Source organism: Salvelinus sp. IW2-2015, linkage group LG9 (assembly GCF_002910315.2).
Source record: "Salvelinus sp. IW2-2015 linkage group LG9, ASM291031v2, whole genome shotgun sequence".
Classification (NCBI taxonomy): Eukaryota; Metazoa; Chordata; class Actinopteri; order Salmoniformes; family Salmonidae; genus Salvelinus; species Salvelinus sp. IW2-2015.
This window is the reverse complement of record NC_036849.1, coordinates 22,696,386-22,717,636: the sequence shown is the minus strand read 5'-3', so window position 1 is coordinate 22,717,636 and position 21,251 is coordinate 22,696,386. Positions and strand designations below refer to the sequence as shown.

Sequence of the window (21,251 nt, the reverse complement as noted above, 5' to 3'; positions counted from 1 at the left end):
TTGTGGACTACAGGAAAAGGAGGACCGAGCACGCCCCCATTCTTATCGACAGGCCTTGTAGCTGGAGCAGATTGAGAGCTTCAAGTTACTCTGTGTCTACATCAACAACAAACTAGAATGGTCCAAACACACCAAGACAGTCATGAGAGGGCACGACAAAGCCTATTCCCCCTCAGGAAACTAAAAAGATTTGGCATGGGTCCTGAGATCCTCAAAAGGTTCTACAGCTGCAACATCGAGAGCATCCTGACTGGTTGCATCACTGCCTGGTATGGCAATTGCTCGGCCTCTGACCGCAAGGCACTACAGAGGGTAGTGCGTACGGCCCAGTACATCACTGGGGCTAAGCTGCCTGCCATCCAGGACCTCTACACCAGGCGGTGTCAGAGGAAGGTCCTAAAAATTGTCCCCAGCCACCCCAGTCATAGACTGTTCTCTCTACTACAGCATGGCAAGCTGTACCGGAGTGCCAAGTCTAGGACAAAAAGGCTTCTCAATATGTTTTTACCCCCAAGCCATAAGACTCCTGAACAGGTAATTAAATGGCTACCCGGGACTATTTGCCATGTGTGCCCCCACCCCCCCCCCCCCCCCAAACCCTCTTTTTATACTGCTACTACTCTCTGTTTATCATATATGCATAGTCACTTTAACTATAAATTCATGTACATACTACCTCAATTGGGCCGACCAACCAGTGCTCCCGCACATTGGCAGACCAGGCTATCTGTATTGTGTCCCGCCACCCACCAACCCCTCTTTTACGCTACTGCTAGTCTCTGTTCATCATATATGCATAGTCACTTTAACCATATTCACATGTACATACTACCTCAATCAGCCTGACTAATCGGTGTCTGTATGTAGCCTCGCTACTGTATATAGCCTGTCTTTTTACTGTTGTTTTATTTCTTTACTTACCTATTGTTCACCTAACACCCTTTTTTGCACTATTGGTTAGAGCCTGTAAGTAAGCATTTCACTGTAAGGTCTGTTGTATTCGGCGCACGTGACAAATAAAAATTTGATTTGATTTTGATTTGAAGACTTTGGATGTTTTGGTATTCAAATCTATTAAACAAAAACTCCAAAGAGGAGGGCAGGATGTGCAGGCAGACATGCAGACTAACTCACATCTTCAGATGAGCACATACCTTTGTATATATATATATACACTGCTCAAAAAAAATAAGAGGAACACTTAAACAACACAATGTACTCCAAGTCAATCACACTTCTATGAAATCAAACTGTCCACTTAGGAAGCAACACTGATTGACAATAAATTTCACATGCTGTTGTGCAAATGGAATTAGACAAAAGGTGGAAATTATAGGCAATTAGCAAGACACCCCAAAAAATGAGTGATTCTGCAGGTGGTGACCACAAACAACTTCTCAGTTCCTATGCTTCCTGGCTGATGTTTTGGTCACTTTTGAATGCTGACGGTGCTCTCACTCTAGTGGTAGCATTGAGACGGAGTCTACAACCCACACAAGTGGCTCAGGTAGTGCAGTTCATCCAGGATGGCACATCAATGCGAGCTGTGGCAAAAAGGTTTGCTGTGTCTGTCAGCGTTAGTGTCCAGGCGGGGGGGGCGGGGGGGGGGGGGGGGGGGGGGGGGGGGGGGGGGGAGAAGGGGGGGGGGGGGGGGGGGGGGGGGGGGGGGGAGGGGGGGGGGGGAGGGGGGGGGGGGGGGGGGGGGGGGGGGGGGGGGGGGGGGGGGGGGGGGGGTGGGGGGGAGGGGGGGGGGGGGGGGGGGGGGTGGGGGGGGGGGGGGGGGGGGGGGGGGAGGGGAGGGGGGGGGGGGGGGGGGGGGGGGGGGCCGGGGGGGCGGGGGGGGGGGGGGGGGGGGGGGGGGGGGGGGGGGGGGGGGGGGGGGGGGGGGGGGGGGGGGGGGGGGGGGGGGGGGGGGGGGGGGAGAGGGGGGGGGGGGGGGGGGGGGGGGGGGGGGGGGGGGGGGGGGGGAGGGGGGGGGGGGGGGGGGGGGGGGGGGGGGGGGGGGGGGGGGGGGGGGGGGGGGGGGGGGGGGGGGGGGGGGGGGGGGGGGGGGGGGGGGGGGGGGGGGGGGGGGGGGGGGGGGGGGGGGGGGGGGCGGGGGGGGGGGGGGGGGGGGGGGGGGGGGGGGGGGGGGGGGGGGGGGGGGGGGGGGGGGGGGGGGGGGGGTGCGGGGGGGGGGGAGGGGGGGGGGGGGGGGGGGGGGGGGGGGGGGGGGGGGGGGGGGGGGGGGGGGGGGGGGGGGGGGGGGGGGGGGGGGGGGGGGGGGGGGGGGGGGGGGGGGGGGGGGGGGGGGGGGGGGGGGGGGGGGGGGGGGGGGGGGGGGGGGGGGGGGGGGGGGGGGGGCGGGGGGGGGGGGGGGGGGGGGGGGGGGGGGGGGGGGGGGGGGGGGGGGGGGGGGGGGGGGGGGGGGGGGGGGGGGGGGGGGGGGGGGGGGGGGGGGGGGAAGGGGGGGGGGGGGGGGGGGGGGGCGGGGGGGGGGGGGGGGGGGGGGGGAGCATGGAGGCGGGGGGGGGGGGGAGGCGGGGGCGGGGGGGGGGGCGGGGGGCAGCCGAGGGGGGAGGGACAGGGCGGCGAGAGGTGACCAGCCAGGGAGACGTGAGGAGGAGGCGCGGCGGGGCGGGGAGGAGTGGGGGGAGGGGACAAGGAGGCCCGGGAGGCGCGAGCAAGGGGGTGGAGCGGGGGGCATACCTCGGCGGCCTGGTGTGGGTGCAAGGGGAGGGGTGCCACTGCCCGGACGCCGGCGGAAGAAGTGACCGTGGTCCCGGAGGCCAGCAGAACTGTGTATGTCAGTAGTAATTGGTCTTCACGCAAGAGGGGGGGCTGGAGATCCAGCGGTCGGTAGGTGGCCTAAGGCATTGCAGGCTACCTTCTCGGCACATGGAGCCGGGGCGGCCCCTACAAAGACAATGCCACCCCACACCAGACTGACCCACCGCCAAACCGGTCAGCTAGGAGATGTGCAGCAGCAGAACCCCACGGCGTCTCCAGACTCGCACGCGGACAGTGCCATGTGCTCAGTGTGAACCTGCTTTCATCTGTGAAAGAGCACAGCGCCAGTGAGCGAATGCCAATCTTGGTGTTCTTCTGGCAAATGACCTCAAACGTCCCTGCACGGGTGCTTGGGCTGTAGCATCAACGCCCCACCTAGGTGGACGTCGGGCCCTCATACCACCCTCATGGAGTCTGTTTCTGACCGTATTGAGCAGACACATGACACATTTTGTGGCCCTGCTGGAGGTCATTTTTGCAGGGCTCTGGCAGTGCACCTCCTTGCCACAAAGGCGGAGGTAGCGGTCCTGCTGCTGAGTTGTTGCCCTCCTACGGCCTCCTCCACGTCTCCTGATGTACTGGCCTGTTCTCCTGGTAGCGCCTCCATGCTCTGGACACTACGCTGACGACACAGCAAACCTTTTTGCCACAGCTCGCATTATGTGCCATCCTGGATGAACTGCACTACCTGAGCCACTTGTGTGGGTTGTAGGACTTCCGTTCTCATGCTACCACTAGAGTGAAGAGCACTGCCAGCATTCAAAAGTGACCAAAACATCAGCCAGGAAGCATAGGAACTGAGAAAGTGTGTCTGTGTGTCACCACCTGCAGAATCACTCCTTTTTTGGGGTGTTCTTGGTAATTGCCTATAATTTCCACCTTTTGTCTATTCCATTTGCACAACAGCATTCTTGTGAAATGTATTGTCAATCAGTAGTTGGCTTTCCTATAGTGAACAGTTTGATTTCACAGAAGTGTGATTGACTTGGAGTTACATTGTGTTGTTTAAGTGTTCCCTTTATTTTTTTGAGCAGTGTATATACACATGTGGACACCCCTTCAAATTAGTGGATTTGGCTATGTTGCTGTTTTGGCTATGTCCTGTTGYTGACAGGTGTATAGAATCGAGCGCACAGCCATGCAATCTCCATAGACAAACATCGGTAGTAGAATGGCCTTACTGAAGAGCTCAGTGACTTTCAACGTGGCACCGTCATAGGATGCCACCTTTCTAACAAGTCAGTACGTAAAATRTCTGACCTGCTAGAGCTGCCTCGGTCCACTGTAAGAGCTAATATTGTAAAGTGGAAATGTCTTGGAGCAACAACCTATTCAGCCGCAAAGTGGTAGGCCACACAAGCTCACAGAGCGGGACCGCCGAGTACTGAAGCGCGTAAAAATCAGCTGTCCTCGGTTGCAACACTCACTACCAAAGTTCCAAACTGCCTCTGGAAGCAATGTCAGCAGAAGAACTGTTTGTTGGGAGCTTCRTGAAATGGATTTCCATGGCCGAGCAGCCGCACACAAACSTCAGATCACCATGCAATGCAAAGTGTCGGCGGGAGTGGTGTAAAGCTTGCCACCATTGGACTCTGGAGAAGTGAAAACGCATTCTCTAGAGTGATACATTTCACCAGATGGCAGTCCGACGGACGAATCTGTTTGGCGGATGCCAGGAGAACGCTACCTGCCCGAATGCATAGTTTGGTGGAGGAATAATGGACTGGGGTTGGTTTTCATGGTTCGAGCTATGCCCCTTAGTTCCAGTGAAGGGAAATCTTAATGCTACAGCATACAATTACATTCTAGACAATTCTGTGCTTCCAACTTTATGGCAACAGTTTAGTGAAGGCCCTTTCCTGTTTCAGCATGACAATGTCCCCGTGCACAAAATGAGTTCCATACAGAAATGCTTTGTCGAGATCCGTTTGGAAAAACTTGACTGGCCTGCACAGAGCCCTGACCTCAACTCCATCGAACACATTTAGGATGAATTGGAACGCCGACTGCGAGCCAGGTCTAATCGCCCAACATCAGTGCCCGACCTCACTAATGCTCTTGTGGCTGAATGGAAGCAAGTCCCCGCAGCAATGTTCCAACATCTAGTGGAAAGCCTTCCCAGAAGAGTGGAGGCTGTTATAGCAGCAAAAGAGGGTACCAACTCCATATTAATTCCCATGATTTTAGAATGAGATGTTCGACGTGTAGGTGTCCACATACTTTTGGTCACGTAGTGTATTTTTACTGTCAGCTCTAATGTGCTCCCAAAGACCAAAGCTGTAACATTATACAACCAGAGGCAACATGAAGTGTGGTCTACTTGCACTTCTCTTATCCACAGGTCTGATAACATAAGAACAAAAGGCATCCAAAGTGCACAACTACGGCTCTCACTTTTCCTTAATATCATATAAATTGTGAGATGGGTGGATTTTCCTTTTCCTTCTCAATTAATTAATTAATATATTTAAGTCAACAATTGTTTATAAAAAACAGCTAAAGAAGCCACCTCACCATCTTCTGTCCCTATTTCYAGCACAGCCAACTCCTCTGTCTGCTCCCTGGGGTTAAAGTCTTCCCTGGCTGTGCTCCCTGGGGGGTCCTGGAAGGACGAAGCCTCCTGGTGGTGCTGTAGGGGCCCCTCGTTCTCCTGATGCTGTGGGGACCGATTTGTGTGGACCTGCACAGAGCACACCACCGTTTCCCCGGCAACAGGAGAGGCCTGCGAGACCAGGTCCAGCCAGGACTGACGATGCTTGGCCAGAGAGGACACGGAACTCTGTGATGTTATCGTGCTGACAGGTGAGGAGAAGGATCCRTTGGTCTCGCTAGGAGGGGAGAAGGAGTATGGGGGAAGGAGGCTACCCTGGGAGACATGAACATAAAGGGTGTTGTTCAGCAGGGTTAATAGATGTCCTCTAGTGATTATTTTKTACTTTTACTGTTGAAAAGCGATAACCCAAGTATAAATACAGTAAAGTACACCCACTAAAAGGGTAAAAAAATATATATGTTAAGGAAAATATTAAGGAAAATGTTTTTTAGACAACTGCAAACTTTAAGGAGTAGGGCATTCAAGGAGTTGGTCTGATGGGAATCTGTGATGTCATCGGCCTCCCCCCTTGCTTGAGGAGCAATAGATAACAAAAGAAAGACCCCACTTGTGATGTCATGACATATCTGGACCACCTATTGAGATGTGCCTTTGTTAAGTAAATCAGGTGTTAAATGAGGTGAAAAGACTGGAGTGCCACTTTAAMGCTCAACACTTTGCAGAAAGAAATGCAACACAGTGTAACTAGGGCCCAAAATGTTTCTTGGTCAGGTCACACGGTTAGGAAAAACTCCTAGCCCTAATTACCAGAGCTTCCTCAACAACCCAGTGCCTACTGACCTGATGTCCACTGCCATGTGGACCACCCACATCCGCAGAGTCCTGGCTCATCTGCTCTGAGTATGGGGGAGGGGGAGCCTCTGTCTCAGCCTCCTCGTGATCACTTGCCTCGCTGTAGCACTCTGGACAGAGTCAAAATACCATTAGGCTACATACTCCCCAGTCTTCGCTTGACAAACAATAATCAGCAGTGATACTGAGGCAATAGTAGTAAAGAACAGTGTGAGTCAGTTGGTGGAATTGACTGATAAATGATGAATGATTCTGACTGATCAACATGAAAACTTACCAGCAGTGTTGCTCTCTGCTGATTCATATTGGATTGAAGCGAGCCCAAGCTTATTCAACCATCTGCAAAAGACAAACAGAGAGAGACGGTMACATTTCTCACGCTGCTTCTACGATGACACTCTTAACTTGACTTACATGACACTTCATGTGACTTACATGTTCATCTCCTCATAGGTATCAGCTGCAAAGTAAAACATCATGACTTGCGGGTGACATGCTTTGATGGCACTGCAAGAGAGAGGTGAACATTTATTTTCTCACTGTTCAATCACACACTCTGCTCAGACTGAAAAAGGGTCAGTAAATGGTCAATGATTACTCGGAATACTCATTGACATTTTTACACCAACAGTAGCATGATTTTGTAAAATAAGAAACAAGTTAATTACAATTTTTTCTTGCACTCCAATGCTCTGTCGATCATGAAGTCAGTCAGGTTAATGTATCCCTCTGCTTTCTCTGCCTAAAAATAAGACCGGATTGACAGATTCTTAGCATTAAAGGGATTCCCCTTTCAAAGCAATAAAAAAATAAAAAACACTATTCCATGCACCATCACCTAATTCATAACACCTTAAATTCTTGATATTGATTACTGCATTGTTGGGTTTAGAGCTGGCAAGAAAGGCATTTCACTGTACTTGTCCACGTGACATTAAAACTTGAAACACCCGTCACCTTTTCTCAATTTCTARTTCGCTCAAATCTGTTTGGACACATGGTAAACATAGGCTTTATTAATTCCTTCATCACGCCAATAAGTCATGCAGATCACATCAGCCTCTGTAGAAGAAACTGACACACTGACATTTMCAGCTTCAGGAAACACCATGTCAAACTCCAATGGTGACGAGAGGCAGCAGGCAGCTGTGGCAATGACAGGATGACTCAGCGTAGCGGGCTAAGTGGTGAACGTTACTCACCAGCGGATTAGTGTACCAGTACAGAGAAGTCTTCTTCAGCACAAACCAGTACTTCTTCCATTTGAAGCCCAGGAAACCCTTTCCTTCCTTCTTCCTGTAGAGCCAGCCCTGGTGGTCAGATTCCCCCAGCTCTTTAACCGAGACCCTCCGCCTGCTCATTGCCACATTACCTGAACRTAGAAACACACAGAGGATAGTTCCTGAATTCATGCACCGTGGTTGGATGCAACAATAAACCCTCCATTTCAATCTATTGCAATGCAGGCATTTTAATACGACACTTTGATTGGTCTCATAAATTATTTTTATGTACAGCAAATTCAGAATCTCTTTTAACCACTTTCAGCCTACCTGTGTCACATGTAAGTTGTCAGACAGGAAGTAGTCAAAAAGGTCTTCCAAAGGATTATATCACACACAATGAAGCAGACTGCTCAGCATACAGTAACTGCCCATGAACAGAAGGCTAATAATACTGGGCTCTCTTGCTGAGCCTTGTCTTAAAGCATTTGCAACACAACCCTCCACACACACACACACACACACTCTCTAATCATCCTGTCACTTCACACACGCCCACATCAAGGGGCCAAATTACAATTGAGCCGCACAAACAGCAAGCAGCAGAATCAGGCCTGGATAACAATTTACCTCCTCGAGTCTTCCTCCTGGACTTCTGTCTCAGGGAAACCTTGGAGAACAGAAGGTAGTAAGAGGTCAGATAATCACTAGTTCAGGAGATGGGTGATTGAAGGTAGTGCTCGATCAGACAGTCCCTCACCCAACTACCTCAAATATAGTCTCTGGAACATCCTGTTTCACACCAACAGTGGCACGTATGTCTCTCTCGCTCTCTCGAACATAATTATTTGTTGCCAACTTGTGTGCATTCTCGCTCTCGAACATCCTGTTCTGTCTCTTTCATGTTTTCATTCTCTTTCTCCTTCTCTCTCTGATATTCTACATTTACATTTAAGTCATTTAGCAGACGCTCTTATCCAGAGCGACTTACAAATTCTAAATGTGGTATTTACAAGAAATCAAATAACTTACTGTTCATATATACCGAATAAAAATATAAACTCAACATGCAACAATTTCAAAGATTTTCCTGAGTTACAGTTCATATGAGGAAATCAGTCAATTGAAATAAATTAATTTGCCCCTAATCTATGGATTTCACATGACTGGGAATACAGATATGCATCTGTTGGTCACAAATATCTTTAAAAAAMCTATGGGCCTCGATCTTGTCACGGTATTTCTGTGCATTCAAATTGCCATCGATAAAATGCAATTGTGTTCTAGCCCATAGATTATGCTTGCCCACCATGGGGCACTCTGTTCACAACGTTGACATCAGCAAACCGATCACCCACACAACGCCATACGTGGTCTGTGGTAGGGAGTCTGGTTGGACCTACTGCCAAATTCTCTAAAACCACGTTGGAGGCAGTTTACGGTAGAGAAATAAACAGCATGCCAATTGCACGCTTCCTCAAAACGTCTGTGGCATTGTGTTGTTTGACAAAACTGCACATGTGTAATGATMATGCGGTTTAATCAGCTTCTTGATATGCCACACCTGGATGGATTATCTTGGCAAAGGAGAAATACTCACTAACAGGGAAGTAAACAAATTTGTGCACAATGAGAGAAATAAGCTTTTTGTGTGTATGGAAAATTTCTGCAATCTTTTATTTCAGCTCTTGAAACATGGGATCAACACTTTACATGTTGCTTTGATATTTTGTTCAGTGTATAAAGTTAATTTATATATTTAATGATGACATCATATGAGAAAGGAATTATAGATAATCTCCAGTACTTACAGGGTTGTAGTCATCAGCTGCCATGGAGGGAGCCAGAGATATAGGGAAGGCAGCCTGCAGAGAGAGACCTTTTAAGTTTATTCACAGACCTTAAAATACTCATGCCGTGTGGTTGGATGCAACAAGAAAAAAAACATTATTTACCCTCCATTTTAAATCAATAGACAGAGTGCAATACTAAAAATGTCAAAAACGTCAACTTGTTCTCTCTGGATTCAGAAAAAAAGGGGGAACTGCCTCATCATGGATGAGTAGGTATCCATTTAAAGCATGTACACTAAGTTGCATTTTGCCCCCATAGGTCAATTTTCACATGATTGTGTCAGCAGGTAGCCTAGCGGTTGCTGGTTCAAATCCCTGAGCAGACTAGGTGAAACATCTGTCAATGTGCCCTTGAGCAAGGCACCTAATTCTAATTGCTCCTGTAAGTCGCTTTGGATAAAAGTGTCTGCTAAAGAACAAAAAAAAAAGTGTAGTCAGTCCTTTTCATTACAGCAAAATATCTTCAAACCAAACATGGAAACCAACATTGTCACAGGCAGAAACACAGTTTTCTTTGCATTGACATTATTGACCAACTTCCTCATAGGATACTCCCTCAAGGGAACTGGGCTCCAAACAGAGAATAACTGAAGGTTTCGATGGTGGGACCCTAACAGACCCCATAGCCACACAAACCAAAAGGTACCTTGCCAGTGATAAAAGCATGTGAACTAAGGATACACTCATTCCAGATCCATAGTAAATGCATCCAATTCAGTAAGATGTATGAATTGAAAACTATTTAAGCACTGGCAGCTCAAAAATCCCATTCCTATAATACCATACTACATTAATAATACAACATAAATGATATCAAGATGATAATTGTTTTACTAATCAGTACCTGTTGCTTTCAAACCAGGTTAAGAGATATACACTTCAGAGTCCTGCTTCAGTTAAACTAACTGCATCGTAAGGCTGGTCCTCACCAAATGACACATACCACAGAAAGGAAACCTACCCAGCATTCACTTCTCCCTCAGTTTAGCTCAACACACTTGCATCTCAGTCAGCAACATGTTTCCGGTTGTTAGCCAACCGATGACCATGAGCTAAACTGAATGATGCCTCACTGTTACCACAGCTGCAGCTTTACGCAAGGTCTATGAACTTCACTCTATGGATCCACTAACCACAGCTAAACAGATGAACTAACTGCACCGGTTATCAGATTACAGAAACTATGTAACCAGCTCTAGAGAGCAGCATAACCACATCAGAGGTCAAGAGAGGCCAAATGCTTCCACACTCAATCACTGCTGGTTAGTGCCATCTGGGGGATCCATGGGACTTCCCTACCCTAAACCCTAACCTAACCATCTTCAATAGGGTAGGGGGACCTCCCAAGAATCCYGAATAGGACCAATAACTGCCATGGTTGGAACTGAATACAACATCACAAAACTACGGTGTAGGCCTAATTGGTAGGATTTGTTATGTTCAAGTGCCAAGCAAAACACTGACTGGACTAATCCCGGGTTCAGTGAACCTTTTTATGCCTAGCCATTTACTAAAATGTGTGTCTTTCTATGATRTATTGACTAGTTAAATTGTTTAACCAAACCCCGTGTTTGTGTAAAGATCATATCGGCCTATAATAATGCAGTTTTAACATAAAGTATCAGTGATTCAGAATTCTTCCACTTGAGTTAGTGTGTGCGCCACCACCCAGTAACCACTAGATGTCCCTCTAGCCAGCGCATCAAATGTGTAAAGACCGCCTACACTTGTGTATAATACGCCAAACCTGTTGACTTGACTTTCATTGAATTGTCAAACTCTTGCTCTAGCCCATATATATCAACAGTCTGTGAAAACAATTACAAGTACACTTGCCATAATCATGCGGATATTACAGTCTATCAAAGCCATCATTACTGAATGAATTTCATAAAATATACCATAACGGAGGTGCCTTAGGAAAAAGGAAAGAAATGTGTCAGATCATCAGAAGATTGCGGGAGCTGTATTGTTAGACTTCCGTGCAGCCTTTGATATTATTGACCATAATCGGTTATTGTAAAAACGTATGTGTTTTGGCTTTACATCCTCTGATATATATTGGGTTGAGAGCTATCTATCCAATAGAACACAGAGGGTCTTCTTTAATGGAAGCTACTCTAAAGTAAATCATGTAAAGTGTGGTATTCCGTAAGGCAGCTCTCTTGGCCCTCTACTGTTCTCGATTTTTGTACTAATGATCGACCACTAGCACTAAGCAAAGCCTGTGTCTATGTACGCTGATGATTCAACATTATACACGTCAGCAACCACAGCTAGTGAAATCATTGCAACCCTAAACAAAGAGTTGCAATCAGTTTTGGAATGGGTGGTTAGTAATAAACTACCACTGAACATATCTACAACTAAAAGCATTGCATTTGGTACAAATCATTCCCTAAGTTCTAGACCTCAGCTGAATTTGGTAATGAATGATGTGGCGGTGTCATTTTTATTGAAAAAATAATATATGTTTCTAAACACTTCTACAATAATGTGGATGCCTCCATGATTATGGATAATCCTGAAGGAATCGTAGATTATGAGAAAGTTAGACGCAGAAATATCATGCCTCCAAAAAAATGYTAACCTCCCGTTATTGTAATGGTGACAGGTTAGCATGTCTTGGGGTATGATGTGTGTCTAACTTTCTCGCTCATTATTTAGGATTTATTCAGGATTATCCGTAATCATGGAGGCATCCACATTATTGTAGAAGTCTTTAGAAATATTTTCTATTCCTATTTACTATAAAAGTGACTCCAAAATGCGACAATACATTATTTACCAATAATTTCTATGGCGTACAGAGCCCACCCCCCAACATATGGGTGGTCACTGTCCCAATACTTTTGGAGCTCACTGTATGTATGCATGTAACTGTCCGTAGGACCTTTTTAGAAAAATAGTTCTTATAAAAAATGTGTGTAGTTCAGTCCTTGAGCTGTTCTTGCCTGTTGATATGTATTATGTCATGTTTTATGTGGACCTCAGGAAGAGTAGCTGCTGCTTCAGCAACAGATAATAAAATACTAGATCACAGGCAGAGAGTTCCCTCTTGGTCCACTTATGGTTTTCTGGGAGGAAATATAAGGGAAAATCAAAACTATTGTCTCCCTGTGGGGAGCCGTAGCCATAACATTGTCTGCATGCGTGAGCAGATCTAGTGCTCTGACTGGGGCTGTAATGTTGGTGGATGGAAGCTGCTATCTGCTCCGAGGATTGAATGAGGTGGGTTCTCCCTGTGCTGGGACACTAGTGGCAAACCAGACATTCCTGGAGAGGACAACTATTATATAGAGGTTACCCTCCTCCTCATGTCCCCCCTGACCTCAACTCTCATGGGGCTCATTTCATGCCCCTTTGTGCCCATATAGTGACGGGCATAATATAGGGACATAGCAGGCTACACTTGTGTATAATACATCATCCTGTTGACTTGACATTCATTGAATTGTCACACTCTTTGCTGTGGACCATATACAGTATACCCACAGTCTGTGCAAACAATTACACTTACCATAATCATGCTGGTATTACATTCTACTAAAGCCATTACTATTGAATACATTTCACAAAATATACCATTATGGAGGTTCTCTCCCTCCCTTCCTCTGTCTCTCCCTCCATCCCATATCAAGCAACACCATTGTCATCACCAAGTTAAAATGAACTGGGCCATGGCTTTTCAAATGGAAAAGATTGCTGGTACTGTTCACATTCTTTCTAGAACAAAAGTCTTAGCATGTGGCATTAGAATGATTTAGCACTGAACATGTTTTGTAACATAAAAAACCACAGTGGGGGAAATTAAGATAGCCCTCTGCCACTCATGTCAGAGTCCAATAGCCTTCCTGGGAATGTAGATTTGTCACAGCATTGTGGGCTAAATCTCCCGTCATGTTCCATTCTGAGAATTGTCACGGCACTTAATATTCCCCGAGCCCTGCTCCGGAGCAAGGGGCTTTCACTGGCAAACAGTGTCTCTTCTTTACCCGGGGTCTCTCATGCTGGGCTTGGGCCCCGGGCTGCAGATGGTATCAGGTTCTTTACACTGCTCAGTGTGCTGTGACTACAAGAGATTGGCAAAGGCCCCACTGCGCTGTAAGACCCTGTTATAGGTAATTGCCCAGTTGCCTGGCATTGTGGCACTAATTCCGCAGGGAACACAGTGGACAAATTGAGTTAACTCTGAGTGTTGCAGTGGTCCATAATTTGATGAGCAATGATGATCCCCCCCACCTACATACATGATCCCCCACTCCTTCTGAAAATATTCAGAGGGGGAAAAATGTAATGTATGACTTACACAGCACCTCCCCCTCCCGTCCTGTGGCTTACACAGCACCCCCCACCCCCCTCCTCCCTTGACATTTAGGTCTTGTGTTAAATAAGTCCTGGACAGCATGCACCTGCAGTGCACTAGTGATACGTTCCCTTGTCACTAGGCCCCCTGTGGTCATATATCAGACCCCACTGGATGTGTATGTCTGTTCTGTGTGATTTAGGGATTGATATTAACTAACTCATGGCTCTCTTGGATATGACAGGAAGGGAGGAGGCAGGGAAGTGATCGCCAGGGCCCAATATTTCAAAAGTTATCCATCTGGATTTCACTTATCAGATAGGATTAAATACATAGAAATAGAATGACTAGAACGAGAGTCCCCAATCAAGTCAATGATTGGTCCATTCTATTTCTATACATTTAATCCTATCAGATAGGCAAAATCCAGATGGATAACTTTTGAAATACTGGGCCCATGCAGAGGCTTGGCCGCTGAATATTACGATACTCCCCCCAGCCAGGTAATCCAATACTTAGATCTGTCATAACCAATCAGTGGCAGGTCAATTTCGACAACGGCTCATTTTGAGACATAACAGTTGGTTATGTTCCGCTGCTGATAAGATCCTCCAGAATGGCCACTTTCATGGTTAGCTATTAACTGATATTAGACTGGCAATGAAATGGCCACGATTATGAAGACCATGAAGGATATGGATAATGGTTTAGAGTGTGTACCAGGTCTCTTGTTAATCTGTGGTTGATTTTCTCACACTCACTCTTCTCCTCCAAAAACGACCCTTTAATTGATAGGGTATGGCAGAGTTATAAATCTATCACTGTTCATTGAATTGTGAAATCAATGCTAAGTATGTGTGCTTCATTAATCACAGGAGTACTCCAGGGCTTCTCATCACCATTAACAGGATCATGGGGGATTGGGATGTGGGGATGGAGACCAGGAGCCACTCTGAACCAGTGGGGTGGAGATAGAGTTCATGGACAAATAAACAGATTATTTTAAGGCTCAGGGGTCAGACATGTCCTTACCGCTTGGGAGAAGGACCAGGATCGAATATGAGGTTGGCTGTATCTGGTGAGAAGAGAGGAGGCAAGATTAGAAACAAAGCATCTAGCATAGAATCTAGACTAATGACAATTAGTCAGTGGGCACATTGGTAATATTCACTTGTCCAAACCACTCATTCTACCYCTTGCATCAACCTCAACATACCACATACACTTACTATACCATTTTGGTTTGGGATGACTCATACAGGAAGTTGAAAATCACCAACACATACTTAGCGCATCCTTGGCTCATACATAGGCACTTACTGTCTTTATCTAGCCTCCATTTCAGTTAACTTTCTTATACAATTTGCTCCGACAAAATGGGTATTGTGGCCAGGTTTTTTTTCTCTCTGTGTCAGARGGACAGTGGGGATCTATCAGGCAAAGAGCCACAGAAGTATGGAACACAGATAGCTATCGCCCAATGCTCAAAATACATACATTTACGCCAGCAAGCTACAGACCTGGCCCTGCAATTTCAGTTTATGAAGTCTTAAGCGTTTTTTTCCCTGTCTGATGATTCCTTACATCTTTCCTCCCAGTGTCAGTAAATTCAAAACTTGTTTCGATGGTCTCAGAAGGTTGGTTTAAGATGGCTGAGACATGGTGAGATTTATGATCATCAGTCCTTCAGCTAATACGTCTGTGGATGTGCCCGCCTCTGATTTTTTAGAAAGGGCTGCTGAAAATAATTCACTTGTGTGTAAGTGGATTAGCTAGATACTTTTGAGTGTCCTAAACTTATTGAATATTCATAATCAAGTATTTCTGCTGTTACATGCAAATAATCACTCAATTGCCTACTGTATCGTGTAACAGTGTGATCTGAAATCTGTGCAATTAGGATGGATAAGGGACTTAATATGTGGGCACTCATCATGAGTGTGACAAACATGCAGAGAATGAGGGGGTCTTTAAATAGCAGTTTGGGTTGTGCGAGTGTGTTGGGATTAGTCATCAATCCCAGTGTTAATGAGTGCAGTCACACCCCCTCAGGCCCAATGAGAGGCCACGGAGGCTCTACCAAACAGACGGGGTGATTGTTCCTTCCACCATCGTCAGTCAGTAGGTTGGAGCAGCTACAGTATTTATAGTTTGTTTGGAAAATCATGTTTTGTTATAACACGGTCATCATTTATGATTCCTCTTGTAGGAAGTCACCGAAGTAAGGTTAATTTAATTTCAATAAGGGGAATCCGATATGATTGGTGATGTCTTCAAAGATTAAACCCAAATCCCTAAAATAAGAAGTATCCTCATTCAGAGTCCTCCATTTCCACACAGAAGGATCTGGCCTGTTCCTTCTGGGTCTTAATCATTCAAAGAAAGTCATGCCTTGAGGATGTAACACTACCTGTCTGTGGTCTAGCATGTCGTATCCCAGTAGTCTGTTGGTCTTCTTGTCTGGTCCTCTGACACCATGAGGCTGAGGTTAGTTTTCTAGCACGTACTTTTTTTCATTTGTCGTTAAAATCCGGTTCAGAGCACCCACCCCTGGCTTGGTTAAAAACATGCCACTACTCCCTGACTGACTGGGGGCTCCAGTCAGATGTCACCAAATATCAGGGGTATTTGTCCTATCTGACCTCATACTTCACATGCTTACAGTACAACACACAAGCAATTGAGAATGGGTTGTTATGAGTGTTATGGTTGACTATGAGTCAGATGAGTGACGTAATGTGACCACCCACCTGTTGGGGAAGCCACTGCTGGAGCGCCTGTCAGACACCTGTGAGTGACGGACACAAAGAACGAAGTTAACTCATTCACTACCCAGACAGCACTGGTCAACAGTTAGTGGCCTTCTGAGTCACTTTCTCTGCATCTTCTGTTCTTGTGGGTTAGAGACTACACTAGTCTGTCTTGCCCAGATCGTTGAAAGGCATTGGAGGCAAGACCTGCTCTACAGTCACTTAAAAATCCTTAATGTTTTAAGAACATACATCTATCTATGTGGCTAATTTAGAAGTTTTGATTTACTAATGTGTTAAGTTGKACAAATCGCTGATTCGCCTCCAAGGCTTAACATGTAAAAAAGAAAAATAGAGCATGTCATTCAACACACCAACATTTTCTCCTGCGAAGAAAATGGTGAAAAGAAATACATACAAATCTGTTAACATACATAACATCTTTCCCTTTTCACATGAACATAATGCATGGCTGTGGCTTTTGTTAGAAGTGAGCAAACATTGCAGGGAGAAGCAAAGAGCAGTCTGTATTCTCCCCCCACCACAAACATGCAGATTAGTTAAGGACCGCAGGTTGCCATAGCTAGGCAGGCTAGGGCAGGGCACAGATGGTTAGAAGGAAGAGAGACTAAAACAAACAGAGACAGAGGGCACCCAGACAACCGGTATAATCATGCAGGAAAAAGGTAGAGGGGGAGAAAGTAGTGAGATTAATGTAGAAATATGACAAAGTCAATGTTGTTCTTCTTGTCTAGTATTATGATTTTCAAAAGCCAAATTGGTCTGCCAGCTTTTTTGATAAAATGTAACAAAGAAAATAACAAAATGAGTCCCGAGTGCAATTCAGATGTAGGTGAAAAGGCGTACAGAGGTTAAAAGAGTATATTTTAAGCAAGATATCTTGACAGTACAATAAGACATATGCTTCACTCTCCCTAATTAGAACGTAGGGTCCATTTAAGTTTGAAATAAGGCAGTTGCAGAAGCATGGCCAGCAGAGAGAGACAAGGTAACTTTAACTTGACTATCCAGTTTCGCCACATGCTTCAAAAAAACAGAAGTAGAGTTCATTCTCAAAGGTCAAAGCAAATTAGGCCAGATCATAACAGCTTTAAGCCCCTGAAGGTCCCCTCGAGGGTGAATAGCCACTGAAAGTATCAATTCTAACACCTTTCATGCAAATGGTTAGTGTGGAGATTTGACAGATCACCAACCTATAACAATATGTTTAATCTAGTTCTTCAGTAAAAATAAATTAAATAAAGACAAAACAAATGAGAAATGGAATCAACTGGACCTTTAATAATATACTATCAAAATGTTACAAAAAAGGTACAATTGTGTTTGTTACATTTGACATCTCGTGGTATTGAATAATACTGTCAGTTAAACTCTGAATAATACTTTCAGTGTTGTTACGCTTGTTATAAGCTTTCCATAGAGTCTCACTAAGCTATCTGTGCTGATTACAGAAGACAGCCTGGCCAGTGACTCCAAAGGCCTAACCTACACATCTTTGTTCCCAAGGCTGATTGTAGACAAGCAGCTGTGCGCATCCTTTGAGCAGGGTGATCACAGAGCTGTGTGTCTACAGCCTCCAGAACAAGGCAGGACATGGGACTGTACAGAGAAGAGTGCATAGCCTTGAACCCAGAGGAAATAATTGCTGGTGATGTTGAAACAGTATTTTGTCACCCGCCATGCAGCATCAATCTGTGACAGTAGAGTTCCTATATGCATAGCTTTTAAAAAGGCCACCATTGGCAGTGTGTAGTTTAACTGAATGGTAACAAGGGCCTGACATGTAAAGAAATACACAGTAGATATACAAGTACAATAGAAACCTGGAAACTCTTTTCTTTGTATCTCAAATAAAAACACACCGTTGGAATTCAAATCTAATACTCCCTGCAAAAGTGTTTGATTGTATCTCAAAGATACAGTGCATTCGGAAAGTATACAGACTCCTTGACAAGATTCTTTTATGATGAAACCAAGATTGAACTATTTTCCCTGAATGGCAAGCGTCACATCTGGAAGAAACCTGTCACCATCCTTACGGTGAAGCACAGGTGGCAGCATCATGCTGTGGGGATTTCTTTCAGCGTCGGGGACTGGGAGACTAGTCAGGATCGAGGGAAAGATGAACGGAGCAAAGTACAGAGAGGTCCTTAACAAAAATCTGCTCTAGAGCACTCAGGACCTCAGACTGGGATGAAGGTTCACCTTCTAACAGGACAACGACCCTAAGCATACAGCCAAGACAACATAGGAGTGGCTTCGGGACAAGTCTCTGAATGTCCTTGAGTGGCCCAGCCAGAGCCCGGACTTGAACCCGATCTAACATCTCTGGAGAGACCTGAAAATAGCTGTCCAGCAACTCTCTCCAGCCAACCTGACGAAGCTTGAGAGGATCTGCAGAGAAGAATGGGAGAAACTCCCCAAATACAAGTGTGCCAAGCTTGTAGCGTCATACCCAAGAAGACTCGAGGCTGTAATCGCTGTCAAGGGTGCTTCAACAAAGTACTGAGAAAGGGTCTGAATACTTATGTTATTTTAGTGTTGTTTCTGTTGCAAAAATGTCAACACCTTTTTATGCTTGGTCATTATGGGGTATTATGTATAGATTGAGGAAAAAACAAATCAATTTTAAAATAAGGCTGTAACGTAACAAAATGTGGAAAATGGGAAGGGGTCTGAAAACTTTCCGAATGCACTGTAAGTAAAAACAAATATTTAAAAAAAGTTCCCATGAAGATACATGGCTGATATGTCCCAAAACATTCCTCTTGTCCATTTGTAGACAGATAGACAGACATTTCCTTTTGGTAAAACGTCTAGCTCCAAATATTATTGTTCTCATGCATGTACTGGGTGTGGCAGCCAGCGCACTAAATATTCCTATATTTATCTGATTGTGTGGCTGAGATGGGATTGGTTGGTAGTTGGTAGGGGACTGGTTGGTAGTCAGTAGGGGACTAGGATTGGTTAGGAGATGTATTATAATGCAGTGAGTTAACTACTAAAGCAGTTTGGTTGTAGAGCAGTACAGTAGTAGTAACACCGGGAAGGCAGGGAGAAAGTGAGAGAGAAGGAGAGCCCACTGCAAACAGTCAGAGGACAAAAAGGCACTGAGGAGGACAAAGACAGGAACAGGAAGCCCATCATCAGTGAGTCAATAGCTTAAGCCGTGTGATCCAACTGACCAGTAGCGAGGGCTCTGCCGGGGGGCGTTTGGAGGCRGGGGCTATGGGGGTCTTTTTGCTGTCCAGGTCATGGTCCTGGTAGGGGATGGTGGCGCTGTGGTGGAGGTCCTGGTTGGCAAAGTAGCGGCTGCCCCGGATGTGGTCCACCCCTCGGACCAGCTGCCGTTCCCCCACTGGCCTGTAGGGCGGCGCCACTGATGTGACCTCCTCAGCGATGGTGGGGATCCGCTCATTACTCAGGTATCTGTACAGTAGATCCTCGCCTGGAGGGGAGCGTGGAGGGAAATACACATCTTTAGTACAATTGATTAGAAAGTAATGTAAAAACACACATTACTGAGAATAGGTTGTTGATTTTAAGGCATATCTTCAGTAGGCCTAAAATATATTAAGAGAAGCACTGTTAAATAAAATGAGGAGTACAATTGATCTCTACAACATGTTGGCCATGCAAGGACAGAGCATTGCACAGGCATCTAGGCCAATTAAATCATTCTCCCACTCCTCTACCATTGCAGTGTAATTGGGTTTCCAGCAGTAAGAGACTGTTTGATAGCTCTGTCTGTGCATTCACAACTGTCTGTCCTCTCCAGGGGATGAAGAACCGATCTTCTTGGTGTAAACCAGGGGTTTAAAAAAACAGAAAAGAACGAAGATCAGAAGCGGGAACAAAAGTGATCTATACTGTTCCGGAACAGAACTGTTATTTTAAAATGGGAACTGCTTTTGTTGTTCTGAAAGAGCTGGAAAACCTGGACCCATACAAATCAGCTGGGCTTGACAATCTGGACCCCCTATTTCTGAAACTGTCCGCCGCCATTGTCTCTTATCGGCAGACTCAGTAGCCTCGTTTTTCTAATGACTGCCTTGCCTGGTTCACCAACTACTTTGCAGACAGAGTTCAGTGTGTCAAATCGGAGGGCATGTTGTCTGGTCCTCTGGCAGTCTATGGGGGTACCCACAGGGTTCAATTCTCGGGCCGACTCTTTTCTCTGTATATCAATGATGTTGCCTTTGCTGCGGGCGATTCCCTGATCCACCTCTACGCAGACGACACCATTCTGTATACTTCTGGCCCTTCCTTGGACACTGTGCTATCTAACCTCCAAACGAGCTTCAATGCCATACAACACTCCTTCCGTGGCCTCCAACTGCTCTTAAACGCTAGTAAAACCAAATGCATGCTTTTCAACCGTTCGCTGCCTGCACCCGCACGCCCGACTAGCATCTCCACCCTGGACGGTTCCGACCTAGAATATGTGGACATCTATAAGTACCTAGGTGTCTGGCTAGACTGCAAACTCTCCTTCCAGACTCATATCAAACATCTCCAATCCAAAATCAAATCTAGAGTCGGCTTTCTATTTCGCAACAAAGCCTCCTCCACTCACGCCGCAAACTTACCCTAGTAAAACTGACTATCCTACCGATCCTCGACTTCGGCGATGTCATCTACAAAATAGCTTCCAATACTCTACTCAGCAAACTGGATGCAGTTTATCACAGTGCCCTCCGTTTTGTTACTAAAGCACCTTATACGACCCACCACTGCGACCTGTATGCCCTAGTCGGCTGGCCCTCGCTACATGTTCGTCGTCAGACCCACTGGCTCCAGGTCATCTACAAGGCTATGCTAGGTAAGTGCCGCCTTATCTCGTTCACTGGTCACGATGGCTACACCCACCCGTAGCACGCGCTCCAGCAGGTGTATCTCACTGATCATCCCTAAAGCCAAAAA

General features: G+C 46.4%; 1 protein-coding gene across 3 annotated transcripts in view; it reads right to left on the bottom strand.

Moving 5' to 3' along the window:
* Nucleotides 1-21,251, bottom strand: part of LOC111968834 (connector enhancer of kinase suppressor of ras 3-like) — a 78,586-nt gene that overhangs the window by 3,687 nt on the left and 53,648 nt on the right. For all 3 annotated transcript variants that reach the window (XM_023994724.2, XM_070445217.1, XM_023994725.2), the window contains 11 exons: nt 19,514-19,776; nt 16,308-16,345; nt 14,590-14,632; nt 9,210-9,263; nt 8,029-8,068; nt 7,378-7,547; nt 6,844-6,917; nt 6,611-6,682; nt 6,453-6,514; nt 6,164-6,285; nt 5,284-5,635 (listed from right to left, as the gene is read on the bottom strand). In XM_023994724.2, coding sequence (XP_023850492.1) covers nt 5,284-5,635; nt 6,164-6,285; nt 6,453-6,514; nt 6,611-6,682; nt 6,844-6,917; nt 7,378-7,547; nt 8,029-8,068; nt 9,210-9,263; nt 14,590-14,632; nt 16,308-16,345; nt 19,514-19,776 — 1,290 coding nt within the window. The remainder of the gene's footprint in view (nt 1-5,283; nt 5,636-6,163; nt 6,286-6,452; nt 6,515-6,610; nt 6,683-6,843; nt 6,918-7,377; nt 7,548-8,028; nt 8,069-9,209; nt 9,264-14,589; nt 14,633-16,307; nt 16,346-19,513; nt 19,777-21,251) is intronic.